The sequence below is a fragment of the Ipomoea triloba genome, chromosome 2 (assembly GCF_003576645.1).
Source record: "Ipomoea triloba cultivar NCNSP0323 chromosome 2, ASM357664v1".
NCBI lineage: Eukaryota > Viridiplantae > Streptophyta > Magnoliopsida > Solanales > Convolvulaceae > Ipomoea > Ipomoea triloba.
In genome coordinates, this window is record NC_044917.1 from 11,248,182 (window position 1) to 11,275,924 (window position 27,743).

At 35.1% G+C, this 27,743-nt stretch overlaps 3 protein-coding genes across 4 annotated transcripts; 1 reads left to right on the forward strand and 2 right to left on the reverse strand.

Annotated features, from left to right (window-relative positions):
• Positions 1-4,463: 4,463 nt before the first annotated feature.
• LOC116011317 (rho GDP-dissociation inhibitor 1-like) lies at positions 4,464-5,979 on the forward strand. Its single transcript, XM_031250869.1, has 4 exons — positions 4,464-4,829; positions 5,059-5,344; positions 5,434-5,558; positions 5,637-5,979. Exons 1-4 carry the CDS (start codon positions 4,665-4,667, stop codon positions 5,715-5,717), a joined length of 657 nt encoding a protein of 218 aa, XP_031106729.1. The 5' UTR covers positions 4,464-4,664; the 3' UTR covers positions 5,718-5,979.
• A 6,370-nt stretch (positions 5,980-12,349) lies between these two features.
• LOC116009837 (probable long-chain-alcohol O-fatty-acyltransferase 5) lies at positions 12,350-13,541 on the reverse strand. Its single transcript, XM_031248983.1, has one exon. It carries the CDS (start codon positions 13,419-13,421, stop codon positions 12,369-12,371), a length of 1,053 nt encoding a protein of 350 aa, XP_031104843.1. The 5' UTR covers positions 13,422-13,541; the 3' UTR covers positions 12,350-12,368.
• Positions 13,542-20,605: 7,064 nt separating this feature from the next.
• LOC116007241 (long-chain-alcohol O-fatty-acyltransferase-like) lies at positions 20,606-22,945 on the reverse strand. Of its 2 annotated transcripts, XR_004095224.1 has the most exons (3): positions 21,862-22,945; positions 21,394-21,465; positions 20,607-21,303 (listed from the first exon to the last, which is right to left on the reverse strand). XR_004095224.1 is itself a non-coding variant. In XM_031247872.1 (2 exons), exon 1 carries the CDS (start codon positions 22,922-22,924, stop codon positions 21,896-21,898), a length of 1,029 nt encoding a protein of 342 aa, XP_031103732.1. In that variant the 5' UTR covers positions 22,925-22,945; the 3' UTR covers positions 20,606-21,465; positions 21,862-21,895. The 2 variants fall into 2 exon arrangements, 1 of the variants encoding a protein (XP_031103732.1); XM_031247872.1 differs by having other exon boundaries at positions 20,606-21,465.
• Positions 22,946-27,743: the final 4,798 nt, after the last annotated feature.

The following is a 27,743-nucleotide window of genomic DNA, read 5'->3' on the forward strand; positions in this document are numbered from 1 at the left end:
ATATATATATATATATATATATATATATATATATATATATATATATATATATATATATATATATATATATATATATATATATATATATATATATATATTAGTGTATATGTATACTCCTAAATTGTTATATTATTTGGTGAAGATTTAACTTTTGATGTTCCATTATTTGTATGATTAGTAATTTTTTAAGATTGTAATATCTTCACGATGATAACAACATTTTATATGATATACATCTATAAAAAGTAAACTATATATGTGTTTGTGTGTGTATATATATTCAAATAACTATAAGCCGATATTATCATATAACTAGCAAAATTAAATTTTCAATACCATTAATGGTAGAACATGTTAAAAATTTTTAGTTTGAAATTATTTTTCATTTTTAGACTCGGTAGTGTTACAAATTGTAAATCCGAAAGGTTCACATATAGAATAAAATTTATTAACCGGGAAATAAACCTAATTCAAACATAAATACCAATTATGCATCTTTTAAATTTAAATATATATTCCATAATCAATTTAATAATTTCAACAAAACATTTAAAGTATTTCCATTTCTTTAAAAAAAAAAAAAAACTTCTTCCCTTATTTTAATTTTTTATGCATTTCTTTCCAGTTTCATAATATTGTTTTTAAATGTGTGTTCATAAATATTTAAAATTTTTCTTAAATACATGCATATACTTATACACTATATTAATCATACAAAATTAAAATTCTAATTTTGTTCGTTTCTAAATGTAATTATTCTTTGTATATGGTTATGGAGGTACAGGTAAAACTTTTGTTTGGAAAGCACTATCTTCGAAGATATGGTCGGAAGGTGATATTGTCCTAAATGTTGCATCAAGTGGTATTGCATCATTGCTTCTTCCAGGAGGTCGAATAGCTCACTCAAGGTTCACCATACCAATCGCAGTTAACGAGGACTCCACGTGCAACATTAGCCAAGGTAGTCACCTGGCGGAATTGCTAATCAAAGCCAAACTAATCATATGGGATGAAGCACCAATGATGCACAAACACTGTTTTGAGGCGCTGGATAAGGCTATGCGTGACCTGTTGCGATTCAGTGACCCTCATAGCGTGCATAAGACATTTGGTGGTAAAACGGTGGTATTAGGCGGTGACTTCCGACAAATATTGCCAGTAACTCCAAAAGAATAGCATCATCATCATTAACATTGCTAATTACTTAATTACTGTTTGACGAGGATTATTAGTGAGGTGTGTGGTAGGATTGGGCAAATTATTGTGTGAACCATGAATATAAGGTACATTATTTTTGTACTGAAGGTACATTATTTTATAGTATTATAAAATAATGTACCTTCAGTACAAAAATAATGTACTCTAAAATAATATACCTTATGTATAAAAATAATGTACTTTTAGTATATTAAAAATGTACTTTTCTATTTATGGCTCACACAACTGTGTGAACCATGGTCCATGCAATAATGATTGGTAGGATTCCTAGCTGTGGTTTGTGTTTTAAGGGATTTGAGAACTACTTAGGGTGTGTTTGGAAACCCGGAAAATGATTTCCGGAAATCATTTTCCGGGTTTCTTGTGTTTGGTAAGCAAAGGAAAATTTGAGTCAATGGAAAATAAGCTATGGTCAATGGAAAATGAGCCTATTTTTTTGAAAACAACTTCCCCTTTTTTGGGGGAAGTCATTTTCCACAGCACAAACTTCTTCATCTTCAGAGCATCCTTCTTCATCTTCTGAACACCCTGCACTTTGGTCGCCGGATACAAGACGGAGACCTGAACACCTTGCACTTTGGTCGCCGGAAATGAGACGGAGACTTGAACACCCTCCACTTTGGTCGCCGGAAACGAGATGGAGACCACCAGAGACTGGTCCGCCGAAAACGAGGCGGAGCCGGCAGAGGAACCATCTGGTTTTTGCGCAGAAATCAGATATATGGTCTGGTTTCCAGTGCTTCTGGTGCGAAAAACCAAACAGTCTGGTTTCCGCCGAAAACTAATGAAAAATTTATGTTTTTTTTTATATAAATATTTTTAAGATTTTGGAATGACTAAAATTTGCATGCAGAATCTTGTCAAAATGAAAGAAAATATAAATGTTGTTATATTTAAATAAATTAATTAAAATATGTAATTATTTTCCGGTCCATTTTCTAGAAAATGAACCAAACACACAAAGACTGTTTTCTGCTTTGCATCCAAACACAAGAAAGGAAAATGTTTTCTAGAAAATGACTCATTTTTCAGAAATCATTTTCCTGCTTTCCAAACACACCCTTAATCGATTAGATGAATTCAAAATTTTTACGTAGAATTATAAAAGTAAAAAAATTATAAATCTTTTTAAATTAAAAGTAATTAATAAAGATTTTAAAAAATGAAAAAGTTAAAATCCAATAGTTTATTTTAATCTCCATATTTTATTAAATAGAGATTATAGTATATTTGTACTTTTTTTTAGTACAGTTTATTTGTATACTTTAAAGTAAGCTATATGTTTTAAAATAATTTCTACCAAAGCCTTTAACTTGTAATAGGTAATGTAGGGAAAAAAATATAATATTAATTTTTTAGAATGTCATTTAAAAATGAGAGTAGTGCGATTCATATTTTACATCGTTGTTGTGATATTGCATATTTAAGGTGAATTCAAATTAAGAAATTTAATTTCTATAGAATTTTGACCGATTTTATTTGATATGATGAATCCCTTAATTTATTTTCCACATTGTACAGCATGTCTCCCACTAGATCCACTTATTTAATTTAAAGTGTGCATTTTACCATCATTATTACATGGACCATGACCCACACATTTGTGTGAATCATAAACAAAAAATACATTTTTAATATAGGAATTCATGACCTCCAATAATTTAGGAAAATCATTTCCTGCCACTAGATCATAAGGTCATTGGCAATTACAATCAATTATTATTATTATTATTATTATTATTATTATTATTATTATTATTATTATTATTATGAGAAAATAACATTTTTCTTCTTGAATTATAGGTTTATAGCAATTTTTTTTTCCTCTGAGTTATTCATGTATCTACATTTGTCCCCTTAATTATTTTAAAAGTGACAATTTTTCCCCCTTTAATGTTAAATGGACAATTTTACTATTGTAATAATATTTCATTTATATTTCTTCTATAACAAAGTATATTACTTATATGTATGGATGACCACGGTTCAATTTGAACCGAACTAAACACTATAGCAATCAAACTAAAACAGTAGGGGCGGTTCTTGTTACGATTCAGAACTAGAAAAAAAAATTAAATAATTATTGAATTTAGACTATTTTAAAATAGAAAATTCACAAAAATAAATAAATAAACTTTGAACCGACGGTTCAAATCGAAACTGGAATCAAAATAAATGTAAATCGGAACCGAATAGATTTATCATTTACAAACAATGTTTACAAATATGTTTGGTTCTAGTTCGCATTTATTTTAATTTGGTTCCATTTTCGCTTTGAATCGCCGGATTAGAATTTATTTATTTATTTCTTTTTGTAAATTCTATTTTTTATTTTTAAAACCGTCTAAATTCAACAAATATTTTATTTTATTTTTTTCGATTATGAATCATAATAAGAACCATCCCTACTATTTCAGTTCGGTTGCTATAATATATGGTTCGGTCCAAACTGAACAGTAGTCATCCCTATATATAAGTAATAATTTATTGAAAAAGAAAAATAAATGAAATAATTATTTTAAGGGTAAAAATGTCAATTTAACATCAAAGACAGAAAAATTACTATTTTTAAAATAACGAAAGGGGCAAATTAAATGTGAAAACATGAATAATTGAAGGGGCAAATGTGCAGACAGATTGCTCATCTCTTCACCGTTTGCTCACAAGTCTGGTGCCTGAGCCCAATTCTTACGTGGGCATTGCTGTTTCTAATTGTAGACGCATTTTAAATTCATTCCCTTCTTGCTCTATTCGTTTTATTCCTAGAACCGCTAATTTTATAGCTCATGCTTTAACTACAGCGGCCTATTCTCATACTAGTTCTTTGTTTTGGGATTATTTCCCCTTGACTTTGTTGTTTTTTTGATTCATTAATGCATTGATGCTTTTGGTTTAAAAAAAAAAAAAGAATAACTTTGAGGAAAAAAAAGGTAATATAAACCTAGAATCCAAGGGAAAAAAAAAGTGTAATTTCCTTCATTATTATTATTATTATTATTTGAAAGTGGAAATGGTCAATGATTTGATTCCACGTAAAAGCTAAAGGTGATCGATGGAAGAGAGAGAGAGATGGATGTTCGTTCCCTTGAATTTGTGGTGATTACCTTATCTGTTAAGTCTGGTGTGGCCAACGAACAATCCATGATTTTTAGTTGTTTTGGTATGCCTAGCCTCATCATTACCATTATTAAGCCTGCCTGCATGCATATATGCTCCCTTGCCCTGCCCTTTTATCCCTTCATTCATTCTTCTACCAACTCAACTCCGATAGATCCATCCATCTCCTAATCTATCTATCTATCTATCTACCTAATTCCACACCGGCCTCTTAGCTAGCTTCCATTCATCTGTATATGTAGATCACACATTTATATATTTATATCTGTGTAGCTAAATTAAAGAAGCTGGCTTTGGAGATTGATCAGATTAGAATAGAATAGAATTGAATGGAGAAGAAGGCGGCGGAGGAGATGGACAATGAATCTGATGGTGGGAGTGGGAGGATGAGTAGGCCTCCCAGTGAAGTTTCCTTGTGCCCCACCGAGGATGAAGAAGATTTCACTCCCATGGGTCCTAAGTGCAGCATTAAAGAACATCTTGAAAAGGACAAGGCCAGTACTCCTCTTTCTTTCTTTATTTCTTTCATTCATCATATCAGCATATCATGTATTTTGAGCATAAATAATATATAAACATAAATGTGCAATTTAACTATAAGTTGAGATGGAGCACGTGCTTCAATTTGGTATCAGAGTCATGGGTTTGAATCTCTGGTCCAACGTAACTACCAGCTTAGGCTTGTAGTTGAGATATAATATAATGGTGGTGGCATGGGTGTAGGATGATGAGAGCTTGAGGAGGTGGAAAGAACAGCTTCTTGGGAGCGTTGATGTGATTGCAAGTGCAGAAGCTCAAGAACCAGATGTGAAGATCTTGAGCCTCACCATCATTTCTACTGACAGACCTGATATTGTTCTTCAAATGCCCGAATCTGGGAGTCCCAAAGGGTTGTGGTTTACGTTGAAAGAAGGGAGCAAATACCGGCTGAGATTTGAGATCAAGGTTAGCAATGAGATTGTCTGTGGCTTAAGATACATCAACACCGTCTGGAAAACCGGACTCAAAGGTATACTATTTTAACTAAAATGCATTACACATCTGAGACCGTCTCATATAAGACTTATATTTGAGGAAATAAATATATGTTTGTATCAGTTGATGGATCGAAGGAGATGTTGGGAACATTTAGTCCTCAAGCAGAGCCCTACACTCATGAGATGCCAGAAGAGACCACTCCCTCTGGCATGTTTGCCAGAGGAACATATTCAGCAAGAACTAAGGTACTAATCTCTCATCTTTTTTTTTTTCTCCTTAAATTCACCACCAGATCAGATCTGATATTCTCTGTTTCTTTATAGTTTATTGATGATGACAAGAAGTGCTATTTGGATATCAACTACACATTTGACATTCAGAAAGACTGGGCAACAACCTCATAGAATGAAGCTGGATTATCTGATCATCCTGATGATTACAATCTGTCAGTTCAATCAAATTAATCAATTATTTTATTTAAAAAAAAAAAAGCAATTATTATTCAATCTTGATTTTGGAGAAGAAAAGGAGGATTAATGGAGGGTTTTGGAGATCGAACGTAGTCTAGTATATATGTAATCGCATGATTTTAGAATGTAAACAAACATTTGTTGGCTGTTTTCTGTCTCTTTGCATGACTAATGATATGCCAGAGAATGCATGGAAGATGACTTATTTATTTATTTTAAATTTTTTTCTACATTTTTTTTTCTAATAATGTTCAAGTTTACAAACACAGTAATTTGAATGAAATTCGATAGTAGGGTAAAAGTTATCAAACCAAACAACACCCTAAAAATGATCATTTCAATTTTACTCGGATCCATATTAAGATTTGATAACAGTTAACTATACACCCTTCTTGATTTAAGCCCACTTTCAGTAGCAAATTTTGTAATTTAAAACTTGACCTATTAACATGCATGCAATAAGTCATTAGATCTCCATGACTCCATTCATATTAAGTCTTTAAGACTAATTGTCCGTTTAAATATTTTATAGGCCCAAATCGAAATTAAAAAAAAAAAGTTTATATGAAAAAATTAAAATTAAAATTTAATAATACTAAAAATAATAATATAAAAAATAATAAAATAAGATTAGAAAATTTTCAAAATCTTTTTAATTATAAAAATAATCGTGGACAAAAAATTTATATTTACTTTACTCAATACAAAATCCACTTTCTTCCCTCCCTAGTCCACCTTCCCCTATATCTCTCTCTTTGATTTGATCAAAAAATGCCTAATTGGAAGACAATAAATTTTTCATGTCAGCACATTTGTTTTTATTAAATTCCATGTCACCATTTTAGACTGACAACGGGAAGAAAAGCTTAGAAAATTAAAAAAGCTAATTCAACAATTTTAAGAAATTAATGTGCCTGATTACATTTTATTTTAAATGAAGGATAAATTGAACACTAAGAATGATTAGACCTGCCTATTTGGCACTTCTGTCAAATAATTATTAAGCGGACAATTAACACTCACAAAATTGGTTCGTGGAATAGGTCGGGAATGGAATACCATTCCCGGGAATAGACCTATTCCATTTTGTTTCATCATGGCACCTGTTTCGTTCTCGTCTTTTCCCTTCCTTCTCGCCTTCTCCTGCTGCCGCCGCCTTCTTTTCTTTCCCCTCCATTGGCTTCTACTCCACCGGCGCCCCTTTCTCCGGCGGCTTGGAACAAAGCATAGTGGATTAGGCTTGGTAAATGTGATAGTGGCCTGGCTTTGTTTTTGGAAAGTGTCCGTTGACTTGGGTTTTATGGAAGCATGCAACAAAGTTTTTTTTTTTTTTTTTTTGAAAATAAGCATGCAATAAAGTTAAAGCACCATATCACACGGATGTTTCTCTTGTGCATGCTTTGTGTACTGTTAGTATTTATTATTATTATTATTATTATTATTATTATTATTATTATTATTATATTATTATTATTATTATTATTGTTATTATTATTTTGCAGTTTAATTATTGTGTATTTTGTTTTTTTACGAATTGTTTCTTCTCATATTTTGGCGAGTTTGTTTCCTCTTATTTTTTTGGTGGAATGATAAAAATGATAATGGCTTATGTTGACAGAGTAATCAGGCTAGCAGCACCCGACCCGGAACCATTGGCATGACCTTGTCAAGACAGTTGCCGTTCAAACTACCCAAGACACCTCACTCCTCAGCATCAATGCGCAACGGTCCAACTCCTCAGCATTGATGACCAACGTTCAGCTCCTCAGAATTGATGACCAACGTTCAGCTCCTCAGGCATTGATGCCCAACGTTCAACTCCTCAGCATTGATGTTCAACGTTCAACTAACGTTCAATTCCTCATTAATGCTCCGTTACTAAGCTGAAAGGGATAAAAAGACTCACGACCACGTAGTGAGGGACAACACTTGAACTTAGACAAAACACATACTGAACTCATTTGTACACTGAACTAATATTGTATTCAAATACTTAATAATACTCAAATAATATCCGGTAACACATTATTACCGTCATTGGTGCTTTCATTGAGAGCCGAGATCGTATCTCAGGCAAACTTCACACATCACAAACACCTCTATGGCGTCGCTCAGGCAAACTTCACACATCACAAACACCTCTATGGCGTCGCCTTCTCAAACTTCACACATCACAAACACCTCTATGGCGTCGCCTTCTCCAAGCAGTGTCCTGCTCATCAAGTGGCGTTCGCCTCCTGCTTATCAAGCCACACTTTTCACAAATCACAAAACACCCAACTCATCTCATCACTGTCGATGGTGCAATCCGGATCCAGCCTCGCTCTGATGGTTCTCATCGAGTGAACAATGGTCATCCTGGATCCAGCAGCTCCCAAGGTTCTTATCGAGTGAACAATGGTCATCCCGGATCCAGCAGCTCTCATGGTTCTCATCGAGTGAACAATGGTCACCCCTCGGGTGATCTTCGTGGGCAACTCAATGGTCACCCCTCAGGTGATCTTCGTAAACAGCTCAACAGTAACCACGTGGGAGATCGCCGCAATGGTGATCTCCGTAGCCAACTCAACAACAACCACGAGCACTTTTTCCTCAAGTGCATCCACCTCCTTCACTTGTGCGTTCACCTCTTGTAAGCAGTGGCGTTACCCAGTGAACGCTGCTCCCATCCAAGTAGTGGACTTACAAGCAGTGGCGTTACCGAGTGAACGCGGCTCCCATCCAAGCCGTGGACTTCCTCAAGCGGTGAGTGGCGTCACCTCATCAAGAAGCGCTGCTCCTCAAGCAGCGTCAACTCATCAAGTGACGCTACTCCTCAAGCGGGAGTCACCTCATCAAGTGGCGCTGTTCCTCACGCAGCGTCACCTCATCAAATGGTGTCACCTCCTCAAGTGGCGTCACCTCCACGAGCAGTGTCACCACCTCGAACAACGTCAACACCTCAAGTGGTGTCACCTCCACGAGCAGTGTCACCACCTCGAACAACGTCAACACCTCAAGTGGTGTCACCTCCACGAGCGGCGTCACCTCCTCAAGTGGCGCTGCTCCTCAAGCAGTGTCACCTCATCTAGTGCATCCGCCCTTTTCAAGTGGCGTTGCTCCTCAAGTAGTGTCACCTCATCAAGTGACGCTGTTCCTCAAATAGCGTCACCTCATCAAATGGCGCTGCTCTTCAAGCAGCGTCACCTCATCAAGCGGGTGTCACCTCATCAAGCTGGTGTCACCTCATCAAGTGGCGCTGCACCTCAAGCAGTGTTACCTCATCAAGCGGGTGTCACCTCATCAAGCTGGTGTCACCTCATCAAGTGGCGCTACTCCTCACGCAGCGTCACCTCATCAAGTGGTGTTACCTCCTCAAGTGGTGTCACCTCCACGAGCAGTGTCACCACCTCGAACAGCGTCACCACCTCGAGCAGCGTCACCTGCTCGAGCGGCGTCACCACCTCGAGCAGAGTCACCACCTCGAGCAGCATCACCTCTTCGAGCGGTGAGTGGTGTCACCTCCTCGAGCAATTTCACCTCCTTAAGCGGCGCTGCTCCTCAAGCAGCGTCACCTCCTCAAGCGGTGAGTGGCATCACCTCCCCGAGCAGCATCACCAATAAATATGCCGAGGTCATCACCTCGGCCAATTTGGGTCGAGGTCGTCACCTCGGCCAATTTTTGCTGAGGTCCTCACCTCGGCTAATTTTGGCCGAGGTCATCACCTCGGCCATGGTCGAGGCCCCGTGCCTCGGCCACTGTGACCGAGGTCCCGCACCTCGGCCACAATGATAATAAATAAAATAACTCTATTCGCTTATGGCCGGCATGAGATCCGGTCTCGCTAGCTACCTGACGGGAGAGTGTTTTCTTGGGTCAAGCCAGATGCTTGATTTCAAAAACACCACACTCTAGTCCCTTAGGGCTGGCACGAGATCCGATCTCACTAGCTTCCTGACGGGAGAGCTGACCTTTGACCGAGCCTACGGATGGTCGAAGTGAACTCACGCAAGAGCCTTGAGCAAAAAAAAAAAAAAAAAAANAAAAAAAAAAAACGTGTGACCTCGGCGCTGGCCGAGGTCGCGCATAGTGACCTCGGCCTGGCCGAGGTCGCACATGGTGACCTCGGCTGCCGAGGTCGCGCATAGTGACCTCAGCTTGGCCGAGGTCGCACATGGTGACCTCGGTTGCCGAGGTCACGCACAGTGACCTCGGCCTCGCTGAGGTCACGCGACCTGGGCCGCCAAGGATGCAACGAAAAAAATATATAAACAAAAACAATTTTTACGCTGGTCATTACTCCCACACCACCTCAACCACTCTTGTTGGCTAGGGAGTGGGGGACTGGTGACAGAGTAATCAGGCTAGCAGCACCCGACCCGGAACCATTGACATGACCTTGTCAAGACAGTTGCCGTTCAAACTACCCAAGACACCTCACTCCTCAGCATCAATGCGCAACGGTCCAACTCCTCAGCATTGATGACCAACGTTCAGCTCCTCAGCATTGATGACCAACGTTCAGCTCCTCAGCATTCAGCTCCTCAGGCATTGATGCCCAACGTTCAACTCCTCAGCATTGATGTCCAACGTTCAACTAACGTTCAACTCCTCATTAATGCTCCATTACTAAGCTGAAAGGGATAAAAAGACTCACGACCGCGTAGTGAGGGACAACACTTGAACTTAGATAAAACACATACTGAACTCATTTGTACACTGAACTAATATTGTATTCAAATACTCAATAATACTCAAATAATATCCGGTAACACATTATTACCGTCATATGTGAACCACCGAAGAATGATGATAGATACCCAAGTCGTGTGCAAGACTTATCAACCACACTACTACAATCAATATTGACTACATTTGACCAGATTATTAATGACATTAAAGAAGCGTCAAATTCTCCTGTCGACTTCAACTTCAAATTTGTGAAACAGCCTGCGAATAGCATTGTTAGAGAATTTATTTCTATGTCTAACTGTAAGGAATATTTTATCATTTTATTGATCTTTATTGTAAATGTTTCAACTTATGATTTAATGAATTAACATCTTTATTATTATTTAAAAAAAAAAAGACTAATAAGGTCAATTAGAGATACAATTTTATTTAATGAGTGTTAGACATACATAAAAGAACTTTTAAATTTTAGAAATATTATAATCATTTTATTGAGCTGAGGTAGACAACCAATTGCAATTGTAAATTATACTCCGTAATTATAACACACACGAGTTCTACTACATGTACTCTATTCTAAAATCTTACTCCCTCAATTTTACTTTCTTATGTGACGAACTCTAATAAGCTATTTTTTCATATGAGTCCGTCCTAGTACCCTTTTATATCAAGATTTTGTATGTAAGTATAAAAGTTGAGAATATAAAGTGAGAGTACAAATAATATTACCCCTCCCCCCTCCTCTCTCTCTCTCTCTCTCACACACACACACACACACATATATATATACAGTGGCGGAGCCACCTTATGGGGTAGGGGGGCCCTGCCCCCCCAACCCCCACCTCACCCCACCCCACCCCTACCTCTACCTTAAAATATTTTAATAAATATGTATGTATATATTGATATAGTACGGATAAAATACACTTTTGGCCCCCCTCTAATTTTTTTTTATTTTTTTAAAAACAATCTATTATGTTTATATTAGGTGAACTCAAAATATATATTAAAGTTTAAATTCATTAAATAGAAAGAAATAAACCAAGCAAATGATTAAAGTCACCATTTTCTTTTTATCTTATTCCTTTTATCAAGATTTTAATAATGGAGGGCATCAAATATCCATTTTATTTTAAAAAATCTTTAAATTTGAGATATATGCATGCTTTAGTTTTATTAGTTATGTTGATTAATTAGTTAATGATTTATTGTGTGTTTTAATTATTTATTTACACTTGAAGATGTACATTTGCTTATTTAAATAATTAGTTTTGAAATTGTCAAAAAATAATAATGATTGGTTAATTCGTGATATTGATTTTTGTCTTTTATCTCCCAATTTTGAAATATTATTAATCAATAAAATGAATATCAATTAATTATGAAAAGATTTGGTGAATAAATAATTGACAAAATTTTTTATTTGATAAAAATTGACAATTTATATTTAAATAAATGTTGTTGTTCTTCTTCTTCTTCTTGTTGTTGTTGTTGTTGTTGTTATTATTATTATTATTATTATTATTATTATTATTATTATTATTATTATGATATTTTATGTTATGTGAAAAAATTATAAAGTAATGATCGACACTCGTGTCAATCGTACTCATATAATTATGTATTTCATACTTTATTATACGGAGTATAATTAAAAATCATTATCAATAATAATTACACTAATTTATATATATAATAATATAGTATGATTAATTATAATGTCGACTAACACACGGTAAATTTTCTCTACTACATTGGCCTCCCCAACTCGAGTTTTCTGGCTCCCCCTGTTAATATATATATATATATGTGCTCTTCTACCTACCTAGTTTGTGAAGCAGATTCCTCCCACACCTAACCAAATGTACTTTTCCAATTGGGGAATTCAAACAGATTAGAAAAAAATGAAATTCTCAAATTGTATTATTTGTGGTAAGTGACAATAGTTTCCTTTTTATGAACTCCATACAAATTCCAAATTCTTCAAGGACCTTGGCATCTGCACCAGTCCTTATCAACGGTGGAAAGAACAACCAAAAACTAGTGGCCACCACAAACCCAACCGTTAACGGTCCAGAAACGAGCCGCGGCAACCGCCACCTGTCGCGCAAAGCCCTCTTGACGGCGATCTCCACCGCCACGCATATTCCGTGGAGAACGAAGAAGAGCGTCATCTCCCACGACGGGGTCGCGCGCGTGACGTAGTAGAACAGGAGCTCGTGCATGAGCCCAGACACCACGAAGGTGGCCAGCACCGCCGGCAGAGGGGCCCACTCGTCTCCGACGACGCCGGCGGAGATCTCTTTTGTAGGACCGTACACGGTGAGGCGGAGCGTGTTGGTCACGGTGAGGTTCCAGCGTCTCCCCCAGAATTCCTGGAGAGAGCCCGAGAGGTACGGCTCGTCCGAGGGCGGGTCCAGCTCAAGCCCGACCAAACCCCGAACCACGAAGCTCGACGCCGCCACCAGGATATCAATCATGAGGAAAACCAGCCCGCAATACGCGACCATCACGAGCTTCCGGTGGACCGAATCTCTGTACCGCAGAATCAACTGTAACAACACGGCGAAGCCCAAAGTTTCCGTCGCTAAATTCAAAGGCAATTTCTTGGTGCTATGATGGGAACTGCTCCGCCGCTGCTTTACCCTGATGGGAAGAGAAGCCATGACAGCGAACAGGAAGAGAGATTTGGTTGGGCCCATGTGGGATGAAAGTGGGCCCCGGTCAAAGGCAAAGAGGAGGAGCTTGAAGTTGGAAAGCCAGGTGAAGAAGAAGGAGACGATGGCGGAGAGAACTGCAGAAGAAAGAAAGAGAGGGAGGATGGTGAAAAGGTAAAAGACGGGGGTTAAAGAGATTAACCTTAACGTTCCCTTGGGGATTTTTGCAGATATGAAATAGGAGTATAAAAGACATGCGGATACTGAGATCCAAACGTAGGTTAAGTTCTTCATTTCATCGTCTTCCATGTTGTTGGAAACGAATCAAATGTTGGAATTCCAGGCTTCTGGGTTTCTGATCTGATCTCACATGATGGTAGCCAGCCCAGCAGCTTCTTATCTTGAAGGCAGTCTGTCTTGCTTGTCGGTGAAAACAAGTTGATTAATTAATTAATATACTTCCCCATAATGGTTGAAATTTTAAAAATTGGATGGCTAAGGAAATGATTTTTTTTTTTTTTTTGGTTACAACACGGTTACACGGGGCAAATTATGCCGTGTACCCAGCCACCCAGGTCCACCTTGCAAGGTGGACCTGGGTACAATACGACGCCGTTTTAATTTTTTTTTTAAAAAAATAAAATTACTAAACATATAGTCTTGAAATGTGTGCATATGGAGGTTTCAAATTGTGAATATGGAGTATAGAATTTGTGAATGTAGAGTTATAAATGTGTGAATCTGTAGTATAATTAACAGAGTTCTAGCAGCCCTGAAATATGTGAATGTGAATGTTTCAAATTGTGAATATGGAATATAGACTTTGTGAATGTAGAGTTATGAATGTGTAAATCTGTAGAGTTAACAAAGTTCTAGCTAGCAACTTGTAGCCCTGTAATGTGTGAATGTGGAGTTCCCAAGTTGTGAACATGGAGTATAGGACCTGTGAATATAGAGTTTTGAATGTGTGAAACACATAACAATGGTATGAATATAGAGTTTTGAATGTGTGAAACACATAACAATGGTAATATAGTTACCAAACATATAGCCTGTAATGTGTGAATGTGGAGTTTAGTTACCAAACATATAGCCTGTAATGTGTGAATGTGGAGTTCCCAAGTTGTGAACATGGAGTATAGGACCTGTGAATATAGAGTTTTGAATGTGTGAAACACATAACAATGGTAATATAGTTACCAAACATATAGCCTGTAATGTGTGAATGTGGAGTTTTCAAATTGTGAATATGGAATATAAGGTCTGTGAATGTAGAGTTTGTGTTCTGTTGTGATGAGGAGCCGTTAACGCCGTTATTTTTTTATTTTTTTTTCTAAATTGTGAAACGGCGTCGTATTGGACCTAGGTCCACCTTGCAAGGTGGACCTGAGTCCACGGCATAACAACTGGTTACACGGGAGACCCAAACCTCAATTAAATTCTATGGACGCTCGCTCCACCGAAAGCCCAACCAAAGGGTCCTAAAGGACCGTGGTGCCTCACGCACTCGTTTGACCAAGATTCAATAGAAAATATTGACTCTGTTACAATGTAATATCTATTCATAACTACTTAGTTAGCATTGTTGGGTGCTACTAAACCACAAGGTTATTGACAATCTGTCTGATCTTAACTGTAAAATTTTTGCCATTAACTATGATTGTGACTTGCCCCGTATCCCAATATAATAAAAATATGTGAATGTTATATAGAAATTCATATTGTATTTCATTTTCTAAAAAATGTGAAAAGTAAAAACTAAAAGAAATTCATTTTTTTGAGAAATTTATTTTTCATGGGATAAATTTTCCATTAACGAGAAAAGATATGTTCTTTTCTCAAATTTGAGAAAAAATTCTCTCAAAAATTTATTTTCTGCTAATCTCATAAGTGAATTTTTTTTTTACTTCCTATTCACGGTGGGCTGTAGCTATCAATGAATATTCATCTCAATATTGATATTATAATTTGTAAATAATAAACTAATTATAATTCTTGTTATATATATAAATTTAATAAAAGTATTATTTAAATATAATTAACAAAATAATTTATAAATATGTTAAGACAACATAATTATACTCTGTATTACTCCGTATATAAAGTTTTGTATTTTCAAATATTTCCAATATATCACATATTGGTGTCATAATACTAAAATTAGTATGACTATTGTATATAATTATACGCGCGCGCACACATATATATAATTAAAAATATATGGTGAGTATAATTCTAAAATTTAAATCTAACTTATATTACCCGTCACTGTCTGAGTGAAATTAATTTTACCATTCAAACATATAACTCATACGAGTTAGATAAAATTGATCGAATATAAATTATCATCCTTAATAGTTGATATAGTAGCAGGAATGAACATTTTGTACAAATAAATACTCTACGAAATTTGACATGAGAGCAAAGTAAAAGAACGCGAAAATTTTAATGTAAAAATTGAATGATAAAAAGCACCGGTTGTTTTTAGATTGAGTAACGTCAAATACTCCATATTAGACTTTTCACTAGCTAGCTTCTTATGGATGAATGGATGATACACAAGTGGAAAAAACATAGATGCCATCTTAAGTGAAAGCCACGGACTTTCTGCCCCGGCCCGTCGGCGTAGGATATGATGCTTTTATTTAGTTTGTTTTCCGGTAGTAGCTGTCACGTAAAGGATCGAAAATTCGGAATTACGGAAATGTGGGATGAGTACCCGTGATGAGTACGAAGACTTCAACTGCCTCAATAGTCTTATAGTCCGTCAAATTCTGGTAATTCCAGCAATAATTCTCCGATTATATTGATTTTTCAAAATTAGTCCCCGACTTTTAATTTGGACAATTTAGGTCTCTTGACTTTCAAATTCTTTCCAATGTTAATCCTTTCGTCAAATTTTGGTTAAATTGAGATCAAATGAATAGGTAAAATTGTCCGTTCACATGTTTAGTGTATTATTACCGTATTTCTCCTGTCATATACGTTGTATATATGAATATAATCTCAGTCAAAGTCTCAATCGAAGCCATTAATCTCGGTCGAATGCTCTTCGACTGAGATTATATTCATATATATAGCATATAAGATACGAGAAATACGAGTAAGAATACATTATACATGTGAACTGACAATTCTACCCCTTCATTTGACCTCAACTTAACCAAAATTTGACTAAAGGACCAACATTGGAAAGAATTTGAAAGTCAAAGGACTTAAATTGTCCAAATTAAAAGTCGATGACTAATTTTGAAAAATCAACATAGTCGGAGGACCATGGCAGGAATTAACTCTTATGGCAAAATAGTTTGCTAGTTGGTAATTGAAATGAGTGTGCCTCAACTGCCTTCAAGCTAGATATCATTTGAGAGTATATGAAAAATACTACTTATATTTTCTTCCCAACTTTTACTTTACATTCTTAGGACATGTTTGATTGGCAGGAAAATATTTTTCAAGAAAATTGTTTTCTTCAAAATCATGGGAAGTGCTCTTTTCTTATGTTTAGTTCATTGGAATTTATTTTCCAATGGAAAATGAGTTCTTCATTTTTTAGGAAAAACAAAATCCTTGCAATATATATATATATATATATATATATATATATATATATATATATATATATATATATATATATTGTTTAGTTGTTATACATACATACATACATATAACTAGGTTTAAATGCGGATAATGTGCACAGGTGAAACATGTTGTGAGATCAGAGCTATTAATCTTTATAAAATCAACGTCCAGATTAACAAAGATTAAAAAGAATGCGGTGGCAATTTGGTCATTTTTCATATTAGTCAAATATAAGGTGCGTAGTTAAATTGCGTTGTTTTTCTTCTTAAAGTGCGTGGTTTATGTGCTTAAGGTGCGTCATTTATGCAATTGAGAACTTAAGGCGCGTTTTTTGTTGAAACTTTAAGTGTGTTAGTCTAAACCTTTAGGTGAGTCTTTCCATAAGTTAAGGTTCGTCATTTTCCTTCTTAAGATGCGTATATTTATAGTTTAAGGTGCGTCACTTTTTTAGTTTAAGGTGTATTAGTCTAAAGCTTTAGGTGCGTCATTTTTCTTCTTAAGGTGCTTATATTTAAATCTTAACGTGCGTCACTTTTTTAGTTTAAGGTGCATCAGTTTAAACTTAATTAAGGTGCATTGTTTTATACCTTAAGGTGCGTGATTTTATATTTTAAAGTGCTTAGTTTTATATTTTAAGATGTGTAGTTTGAGACAATTGATCATTAGGATGCATGTAATAATCAAACCCTATTCAGACTTCTCATTGAACACCTTTCTTCTTTTTGAGAATTTGTTCTTCAGACTATCAAATTTCGTTATGCTTCTGGAATCTAAACCGATATACGATATGCATGAAGATGTAACTCAACAGTTTTGTTTTGGCCAAAGACACATTACATGAAGAAGAAGTATATATGTTGGGTCCTATAAGAACACCCTTGTAGATGAGATCTTGAGATCCATCTCAATCATTCAATTAAATTTAATTAATGGTAAGAATTGAATTTAAAACCCATTTATATTAGAATATATTTAATACATAGGGTGACATAGTAATCTTAGTTACTTGTTTGAATTTGAATATAATTGAAATACGATATTATTCTTATTTAGAGGGATTCTATCAATGATAGGAATCAAAACTTAAAAATAAATAAATAAATGCGGGAATCATGTTGTACGTTTTTTAGTATGCATACGACCTACCCTAAATGCGTGCAAAGACGAAATTTGGTGTATGCATTTTACTGAGCTTCCCAATGTTGTTGAATAATATTGAGCACTGTGCATATCCGTCCATGAGTGTGTGCAATAGAAACTATAGTACCCTACGCATCACATAAAAATTAAAAGTTCCGCGCTAAACAACACATGCCAAACCATTCATTGCCTACTCAGAATTTTGTACAGACTACCCAGGCCAAATGCACATTGTTCGCAATAAACAAACTCGGTTGGTCATGTATGTGAGTTAAAATATTTCGTGAACCCAGAATGAACATTCGCTCCCCAGTGCAATTACTTACAACACAACACCTCGTTATTCACCTAGTACACTCAATCACAATTGCACAAACTACCAAGACTGGGCGCACATGTACCAAAAGGTCAGCATTCAAGACATATGCGCTTAGACTTTTGCACACGCCCAAAGTCACACACGCATACACCTACGCAGCATAAACAAATTAAAAGTTCTGCACGAACTTACCAGCGAGGTCTTCTGCTATGTGCGCACTTTGGACGGCTGAATTCGTTTGTTTCATCCACCCTTTTGTATTAATTTCATCCTAATATAATTGATATTTTAATCTCAATCATATCCACTAATTCCAATTTTTTAGATGATTGATATGGGATCTCATGATCTCATATAATAGGGTGGTCTAATAGGATCCAACCCATATATATATATATATATATATATATATATATATATATATATATATATAGAGAGAGAGAGAGAGAGAAAGGGGGGGGGGGGTTCAAGTGCATGGAAGGGTTTCCGTGTGGTTGTGCGGTGGCGCACCTTAAGCACACAAGCAAAGCACATTAAAAACACAAACAACGCGCACCTAAAACTTTTGGTCGACGTACATTGTGTACACAAACCACGCACCTTAAAAACACAAACTACGCACCTAAAATTTTAAAGTGGTGCACCTTAAGTTTAAACAACTGGCGCACCTTAAGTAGGGATACAAATCACGCAACTTAAGAAGGAAAGTATAGCATCTTAAAAATCACGCATCTTAAGCTTTAGGGAAAATCACGCATCTTAAGCTTTAGGTTTACTCACCTTAAGTTTCACCACTGGTGCATCATAAGCACACAAATCACGCACCTTAAGAAGGAAAACTATGCACCTAAAGCAACTGCACAACCCCAATGGAGAAGGCCAACCGCACAGAAACTCATCTCCCTCTCTATATATATATATAGCCAATGGAACAAAATCAATAATCAATAGACCATTTATGATCAACTTAAAAGTTGATAATATAAATTAATAAATATCATTATTTTAGAGACTATTTATGATCCAATTAAAAATCAAGGATAAAATTAATAAATATTATTAGTCTTGAAGCATTCCTAGAATGAACTCTCGACAAAATTACAACTTGGTTAATACAATACTTACAATTTTCTTTTTAAACTCAATGCCTGGGACAATTATATTTTCACTTTAGTTTATTACTAGTATTGTCCCGTGCGATGCACGGCATAAAATTTAAGTAATTTTATCGTTGATAATGTTTTAAAAAATGAAATGATTTATTTGGTATTAAAATGATCTACAATATAATATTTTTAAGCTATAAGTTTAGTTTATAATTATTTGGATATTACTTATAAATATATGCAAAAATTTTAAAATCTATTCTACTTTTATTGATAATACATTCAACATATGCTCAAATATTATAATTATTAGCATAAAACTTATGTGACGCACACACTAAAAATTTAAAATATTAAATTATACAATGTTATTAAAAATAATTAATGTTATTAAATTTTATACATAAAAATGTGATATGAGCTTTTTTCTTTCATATATTTAATAATTATGTTGATTTGATATGAATAATTATTAATATAGATATTAAAGGTATGTTATTCGTATATACTTGAGTGTGTATATATGTTTAAAACAATACTTATAAGTTATAATAATAAATTCAATTAAAATTAAAATAATATATATAATAATAAATTCCTTGAAACAAATTCCAGCTTATTTACATTTAGATGCAAGAAGTCCAAAATATATACGCTAATCTATTAATCAGAATTGTCCTAAAAAAATTTGTAGCCAAATTGTGTACGATATTTCAGGCTAACCCATAAGCGGTTATTATGCCATTGACCTAGGTCTACCTTGCAAAATAAACTCAATCAATCTTGTTTATAATTTTTGAATCTATATTCACCAACATAACATAATTTTTGAATCTATATAACAAAATTGTGAATAATAAGTAATGTAATTTTGTATATTAAAATCTAAAATTATAAACATAAAGTTGTCCGGTCCACATTGCAAGATAGACCTGGATCCATGGCATAACTTACCTATGTTAACTCTAAACAAATTCCAATATCCTTCTAAAATAATTTTAAAGAATAGAGTGTAACCCCAAAAAATTCTATTAATATTATTTTAATAACAAATAGTTTTAAAATTGTTATTATATTATGGTACATAATTACGCGAGTTATATTTATGTGATCCAAAATTAGTTCAGATAATTATTATTATTATTATTTAAATATTATTGAGCCCACACAAAATAATTTCTTGACCCTAATATTTATACATTTATCAACTTGATAACTTTGATTGCTTTCAATTCTTGTCTTCATTTTTTGTTTGCAATCAATTCTTGTCTTGATTTTGAATTTCCCAACCAGCTGACGCGTGGTATGGCTTGTCGGCTATTGAAAACAACATCTGCATAACAAAGGGTGTGAGGGCACCTTTATTCCCCACTTTCTAATAAAATAATAATTTAACTTTCAAAAAAATAATAATAATAATAATTTATAATTATTATAATCATATTAGCAACATCAGTGCTCTTTTTTTTTTTTTTGCTAGATCTCATTACTTCACATCGTGAGAATTTGCTCAGCATCAGCCATCACCAAATTCGTTACCAAACTTCGCCATTATCATCTGTTGCCCTCGCATCTGCTCCAATCTGCCAGCTACTGCTGCTACCAAAGATTTGAACTGCCATGTCGATCAAAAAACTTCGCCGCGGATGCTCGTCGCTAAATCGCCACCGTTGGTCGCCGTCGCAGGAGGTTAGCCTGTGGAAGACCGATTCCCAGATTTTACAGAGGCTGCCACCAAGGATTTGAATCTGCCATGTCGATCAATAAGCTTCGCTGCGGATGCTCGTTGCTAGATGCCGCCGTTGGTCACCGGCTCACAGCCGCAGGAGCTTCGCTTGTGGAAGACCAATTCCCAGATTTTACAGAGGCTGTCACCAAATATTTGAAGCTGCCATGTCGATTAAAAAGCTTCGCCGCGGAAGCTCATATCGCGCCGCCGTTCGTCACCGCCGCAGGAGCTTCGCCTAACCGATTCCCAGATTTTACAAAGCAGAATCGCCATGATTGTGTGTAGTAACAGAGGTTGTGTATGAATGAACTCCACCTATTTATATTTATAATATTTATGAGCCTTTACTCCATATTAGCTAAGCTGTATTTGTGAATGTTCAATTCTCAACAACAAAATAAATACCTTAGTCTACAAAAGAATTGGTTTTCCCTTCAGCTTCTTTTGGTCTGCCTTCTGTTTGCTTGAAACTCTTGGCTGTAAATTAGGTTGAAACTGAAGAGGTTTACAATTCTGATCTGGTTCATGCGTGCCTGCCTATTTTTATAGGCAGATTTCCACTACCAACTAAAGATTTTATTGGGAACATTAACGATTTTATTGGGAAACGTAAAAGATTTATTGGAAACTTAAATGCATTTTCCAAACTTGCGGCCCAAACCTCTTCTTCCTTTTCCTAAACGCTGGCGTTTCTATTGAGCGGAAAAGTTTTAGTAATTTTATTTACCAAATATGTCTGGCTTTATTATAGGAGAGATTATACCCTTTTTTTCCATAATGCTATTGATTTTTTGTTTAAAAAAAAAAGTGAAATCATAATAAAAATAAAAACAATATTAGTAGAATATAAAAGGAAAGGACCATGTTACATACTTTAATAAGATCTTGGTCCCCGGACTTAAAAGTCTTAAACTGGTAGATGGTCTCTTACAAAACGTGCCAACATGAAGGACTCATCTATGATCTTGACGTCTAAACCATTTCTGAGTATCTGCGGGAAAAAGAGCATGTTACCGGTCACCGCCACGAAGCCCAAAGTGAGCGGGCCGGAAAACGCCCTATTCAGCCGCCAATCGCCGACCAACACCTTCTTCTTTACAATCACCTCAGCCGCGACACAAACCCCATGTAGGAGAAAGAACCACGTGACCTCCCACGTGGGCCTGGCCCGACTCAGATAATAGTATATCAGCTCGTGCATAAGACCGGACACTAAGAACGAGGCAACAATCGCCGCCAGATTTGCCCACTCCTTTCCCAGAATCTTCGCCGATACGTTCCGCACCGGGAAGTACACCGTGGGCCGGAGAATATTGGGGACCATGAGGTTCCACCGGCGACCCCAGAAGTCTTGGAGCGAGGTGGCCAAGTAAGGCTCCTTGAACTGCGGCTCGAGTTCCAGCCCAAGAACGGATCGAATCGGAGCCGCCGTGATAAACAGCACCAGCTCAACCCCTAGATAGATATGGCAGCAGTAAATAGCCAAGACCACATTTTGATTAAAATATTGCCTAAACTTGTAAAGCCACACGATTAAAGGCAGCAGAAGGGCTTTTACGGCAAATAAGAACGATGATGGGTTCCTGGGATCTGAAGAAGAAACGTTGACCTGCGAGAGTTTGATGGGGAGAAGAGAAATAGCGACGAAATGGAGGAGAGGCAGTGGAGGGTAGTGATGGCCTGACAAAGGGCCATGGTCGAAGGCGAAGAGGAGGAGCTTGAAGTTGGCGAGCCAAACAAGGTAGAAGATGGTGGGGGCGGCGAGGTGGAAGACGGTGAGGCGGAAAGGGAGGGCGATAAAGAGGAGGATGACGGGGAAAAGGGAGAGAAGACGAGCGGCGCCGCTAGGGATGTGTTTGGGTATGAAATAACAGTAGCAAGAAGATGCAATGGCAGAAATCCAGATGCAGATGAAGTTCTGGATCTCCGACTCCATCTTTTCTTCTTTAATTTTCTCTACAAATAGAAAGAGAAATGTTGCCTTTTTAGTCCATCATTCCAGATTATAAGTGACCGGGTCGGGGCAGTTGTTACCGTGGAACATGATCAAGAACACAATACATTGTGGACCATGGTCATGATTGATACTGCCTTTGTATTAAATTAATATTATACTTGTGTTGAATTTATAATGCAATTGTGTTAAAAGAAAATTACAGTTACATGAAATGAATAACATTTCATCCATCTATTTTCATTGTGGACTGCGGTCTATAGTATAATTTGCGACGAGTATAGCATAGGCTGCACAGCAATCTCTGTGTCGATTTAATTCTTAACTTATTCCCAAATATATACAGTAAATACTATTTTCAAAAAAATATTTATATATATATATATATATATATATATATATATATACAGTAAATACTACTCTGTATTAGGGATGGAAATAAACTGACAAATTATTTTGTCGATCTGGTTTCACTTTAATGTTCACAATTTACCTTTTTAAAATTCACAATTTGTATACTACGAACCCATAATGATAACATACACAATTTATGTATTTTGATTTATAAACACAATTTATGTGTTTTAATTTAGAAACACAATTTATATTCTAAAATTCACAATTTTAATACTAAAAATACACATACAGTTTAAAACGATGGTCCACCTTGCAAGGTGGACCCTGTCCATGGTATAACAACTCAAATAGGCTAGATTAGGCGAAACTTTAGAAAATATAAATATGCTTGAGCCTGCTATGAGAACTTGAGGCTTGAACTTACATGTAGGCTTTATTTTAGACTCAAATCTGAGCCTACAACAGGTCTATTCTGACTTAAAGTCTTTTTAAAAGTCTATTTAATACATAGGTCATTAAAGATATTATATTGTATGCTTTAAATATGCTTGGAGTCATCTACACATTATAGTTACAGGTACATAATTTAAATATCATTTTGAATTAGAATTTACAATGCAAGATATAGATTACGGTCTATGGTGTCTCACAATGTAAGGTGGACCAAACCATGGTCCACGATATAATGTGTGCTTATTTCCTTCTCCAATAAAAGGGACAAATTATATTGTAAACCATGACTAAATATATAATTTTTAATATGCTAAATGTACATTATTTATGTGGTAAAGGTACATTATTTGGTAATATATCAAATGATATACTTTTAATACTCAAATAATGCACAATAAAAAAAAAAAAAGAACCTTTATTGTATTAAAAATTCTACCTTTATAAGCATTTTGGTTGCAATTAGGGAATTAGGGGGAAGTAATTGCAATTCTATGTAAAAAGAATAAGATAGGAATAAGGAATCAAATTATTGAGAATTATAAATATAGTGGATTGAAAAGTAATAAGTAGTATAAAGACCAAAATACTTGTGTAATTGTAATTTCTAAGGAAAGATATATAATTATTAGGGAGGACAATTTGATCCTCACACTCCAAATTGTATTCCTATGTATTATGTAATTGCAATTCCTCAAATTTGATGATTTGTAAATCTATAGAATTGCAATTTCTCCTAACAAAACTCCAAAAAAATTTCACCTTTTTGAAATTAAGTGAAAAATAAATTGTACGAAACACGTCATCAATGTAATAAAAATGTATGTTATATCATTGCCCTACCTTATAATGGACCATGGTCGTGGTGTAATAATTGAATAAAAGGGCTCTACAATTAGAACCCATCATTATTCAATAGACCTGAATAAAATGTATATTTTAATATATTAAAAATAAATTATTTATATGCTACATATATATTATTTGAATACTGAAAGAATATTAAATAATACTATATATTTAGTAATGTAATTTTAGTATATTAAAAATATACATTAAGAAAAAAGAAAATTTTGCCACTAGAACCAATTTGGGTTGGATTGTTATTAGAGTTTGTTGGGCCATTTTGGATTGTCTTCGGAGCTGCTTAAAACCTACGATTCCAGCCCATTTTCAGCCCGCCCCGAGTCAATAATTTGATCGTTCTCTCCCACAAATCCAGACGGAAGTTCTACTCCAGTGGTCGGACACCGTTGATCGACGAAGCCGTGCCGGATCTAGATCCAGTAAACCTCTCTACGCCTCCGTTTGCCGGAATTAAGGTCTCTCCTTCTCTCTATTGAACTGACCTGTTATTGTGTACAGGTCGTTGCATAATCAGTTTTTCCAATGAACTTATTTTTTAAAAAAAGTTGTTTCCAATGTATCATATAATCATCTAGATATGTGTATTTGGTTTTAGAATTTCGCATTATAATTCGAATATCAATTTAAAGAGTTCAATTCATGGCTAGTATTATCAGATCCGATGATTACAGGTCATTGCTTTTCTATTGAATTCGGAATCAGGAGTATAATAGTAGTGATATTAGGATTTTATTTTTTTTTATTGCAGAAAGTAGCTGCATTAAGTATTGTTGAGATGGGATTTTTGGTGACGACTCTGATTTTTGTGGCTGTCGGAGTTATTGCATCTCTGTGTATCACAATCTGCTGCAACAGAGGGGCTTCCACCAATCTGTAAGATCAATTTGCTTTATATGATCTGCTTGCCATGTACCCTGGCAAAAAAAGAAAGAAAATATCTAGCTTTTCAGATGCTTAAAATATTATTGTTCTTTATTTGGTTCTCAATGTTAATTATTATAGTGAGCATTGCTTTGTGATTAAAACAATGGTGCAAGATTATAAGTTGTTGGCTGATTTTTATTCTAAATACTGCCCAGCAATTGATAGAGCTGCTTTGTTTATTTTATCATGGTCTGCTGATTAGCTATCTTAGATAAACAACTAGAATGTCCTGGATTGTTGCTAGTGGAAGTTTGAAGTGGAAATCACCAAATTATATTTGTAAGATTTCTCATGTAAAGAAGGAAATTGATATGGTGTAATTACATTCACCTATCAATATCATGATTAATTTCCTGCTGGTACAGTGGTACTGGAGTGTTTGGAATTTATATAGAAACTAGTGCGAAATTTCACATACTTAATAATATCTTAATTATTTTAAAGTAGGGTTTGTTATACAAATTATGCAAGCATTGTTTATTTTTGTTAAATCATCTTGTCTTGTTCTTCGGATGATGAATTATGATCAATATTGTTGTCTTGTTGATGTAGCTAAAATGTTGTTACACGTCAACTTACTTTGTATCTACTATCTAGTAAATATGTCCATGATTGTTGCTAATGGAAGTTTGAAGTGGAAATTACCAATTATATTTGTAAGATTTAGTATGTAAAGAAAAGTAATTTGGTCTAATTACATTCACTTATCAGTATCATGATTAATGTCCTGATAGACTGGAATATTTGAAATTTATATAGAAACTAGCGCAAATTTCATGTTATATCTTAATTATTTTAAAGTAGGGGTTCTATTCCTTTTTCTTTTCTTTTCTTTTCTTTTTTTTTTTTTAAATTTTTATAAATCATCTTCTCTTGTTCTTCAATTATGATCAATATTGTTGAGGTAGTTAAAATGGTGATATAGATCAACTTGCATTGCTGCTAGTAAATTTGTTTTGCACTAAAAGTTAAACTTTTGGCTTTATGGGCTAAAACTGTATATTCTCGTGCAGGTTACACTTGACTTTGGTTCTCACCGCTACAGTTTGCTGTTGGATGATGTAAGTTTGATCATTAGCAGAGTTATATTGGTTCATTAAGAAAAGATGCATATTTCTCATACTAGATATTTCTTCTCCTTGTTTTCTACACCTCTTTTTTCTTTTCACTCTCATTTGTTTATGCATTTAGCTCAAAGAATAGTGCTGAATTTGGTTCATTTATATATTTAAGTTTGTAGCGCATGTTGATTGATACAAGTGCATGCAGGAGTTAAAAATTCCCAGATTGATTACCTAATGTATACACTCATTGATTAGTTGTTGACTTGTTGATGATATATTTTTATCTTATATACTTGATATCTGCCTTCAATTTGCAGTGGAGTTGTGTCAAAATTTCCTTTATGTTTTGTTATAATCTAAGATTGGGTCAATGCCACTCAACTGGGCTATAATGCACATGGTGACATGGGTCAAACCACACTAAAAGATTGAATCCAATCAATTAGCTAGTCTAACTCATAGCCTTATAAACCCATATGTTCTCTCTTATTTTATCAATATGGAACTCTTAACACTCCCCCTCACATGGACAACCGGGCCACATTTTGAATCTAAACGGTTGATCACTTGAAATTGGATTGGACGCTCCTTTGAAAGGAAAGCTTTGGATGCCACTAATGCCCCGGGTAGACAACCGAGTCAGGCTATGATACCATCTTATAATCTAAGATTGAGTCCTCAACTGGGCTATAATGCACATGGGCTAGACCATACTAAAAATTGAATCCAATCAATTAGCTAGTCTAGCCCATAGCCTTATATGATCTCTCTTATTTTATCAATGTGGGACTCTTAACATGTTTAGACCATCACTCGTATTATTTCACACTTTTGTGTCTTCAGTCCCTTCTATGATGGCTTATTAATAGTTGAGTTGTGTGGAATTGTGTTATCACCAACAATTAAACTTTTTCCTGATTTTTTTTGGCCTTTATTGAGAGGGGAGAGACTCAAATAGTTTGTTCACAGACAATGGCACTTCTGGCTTTACTGTAAACATGCATCATAGCTATTAGCTTATTTCTTACAAAAGTTTTAAATGTTTAAAATTTGCCTTAGGCAATGTCATACAATAGTTGGAAATGATGGTCTGCCAACCAAGTGCATTTTTGTTTTTGTTATTAGCAATACAGATTTGG

What these genes read in the sequence shown, in the direction of transcription:
- LOC116007241 (XM_031247872.1), bottom strand. Translation starts at nt 22,924, where the DNA reads ATGGAGTCGGAGATCCAGAACTTCATCTGCATCTGGATTTCTGCCATT.
- LOC116009837 (XM_031248983.1), bottom strand. Translation starts at nt 13,421, where the DNA reads ATGGAAGACGATGAAATGAAGAACTTAACCTACGTTTGGATCTCAGTA.
- LOC116011317 (XM_031250869.1), top strand. Translation starts at nt 4,665, where the DNA reads ATGGAGAAGAAGGCGGCGGAGGAGATGGACAATGAATCTGATGGTGGG. An exon ending in CTGGAAAACCGGACTCAAAG is followed by an intron (nt 5,345 to 5,433) that starts GTATACTATTTT and finishes TGTTTGTATCAG; the next exon opens with TTGATGGATCGAAGGAGATG. An exon ending in CATATTCAGCAAGAACTAAG is followed by an intron (nt 5,559 to 5,636) that starts GTACTAATCTCT and finishes GTTTCTTTATAG; the next exon opens with TTTATTGATGATGACAAGAA.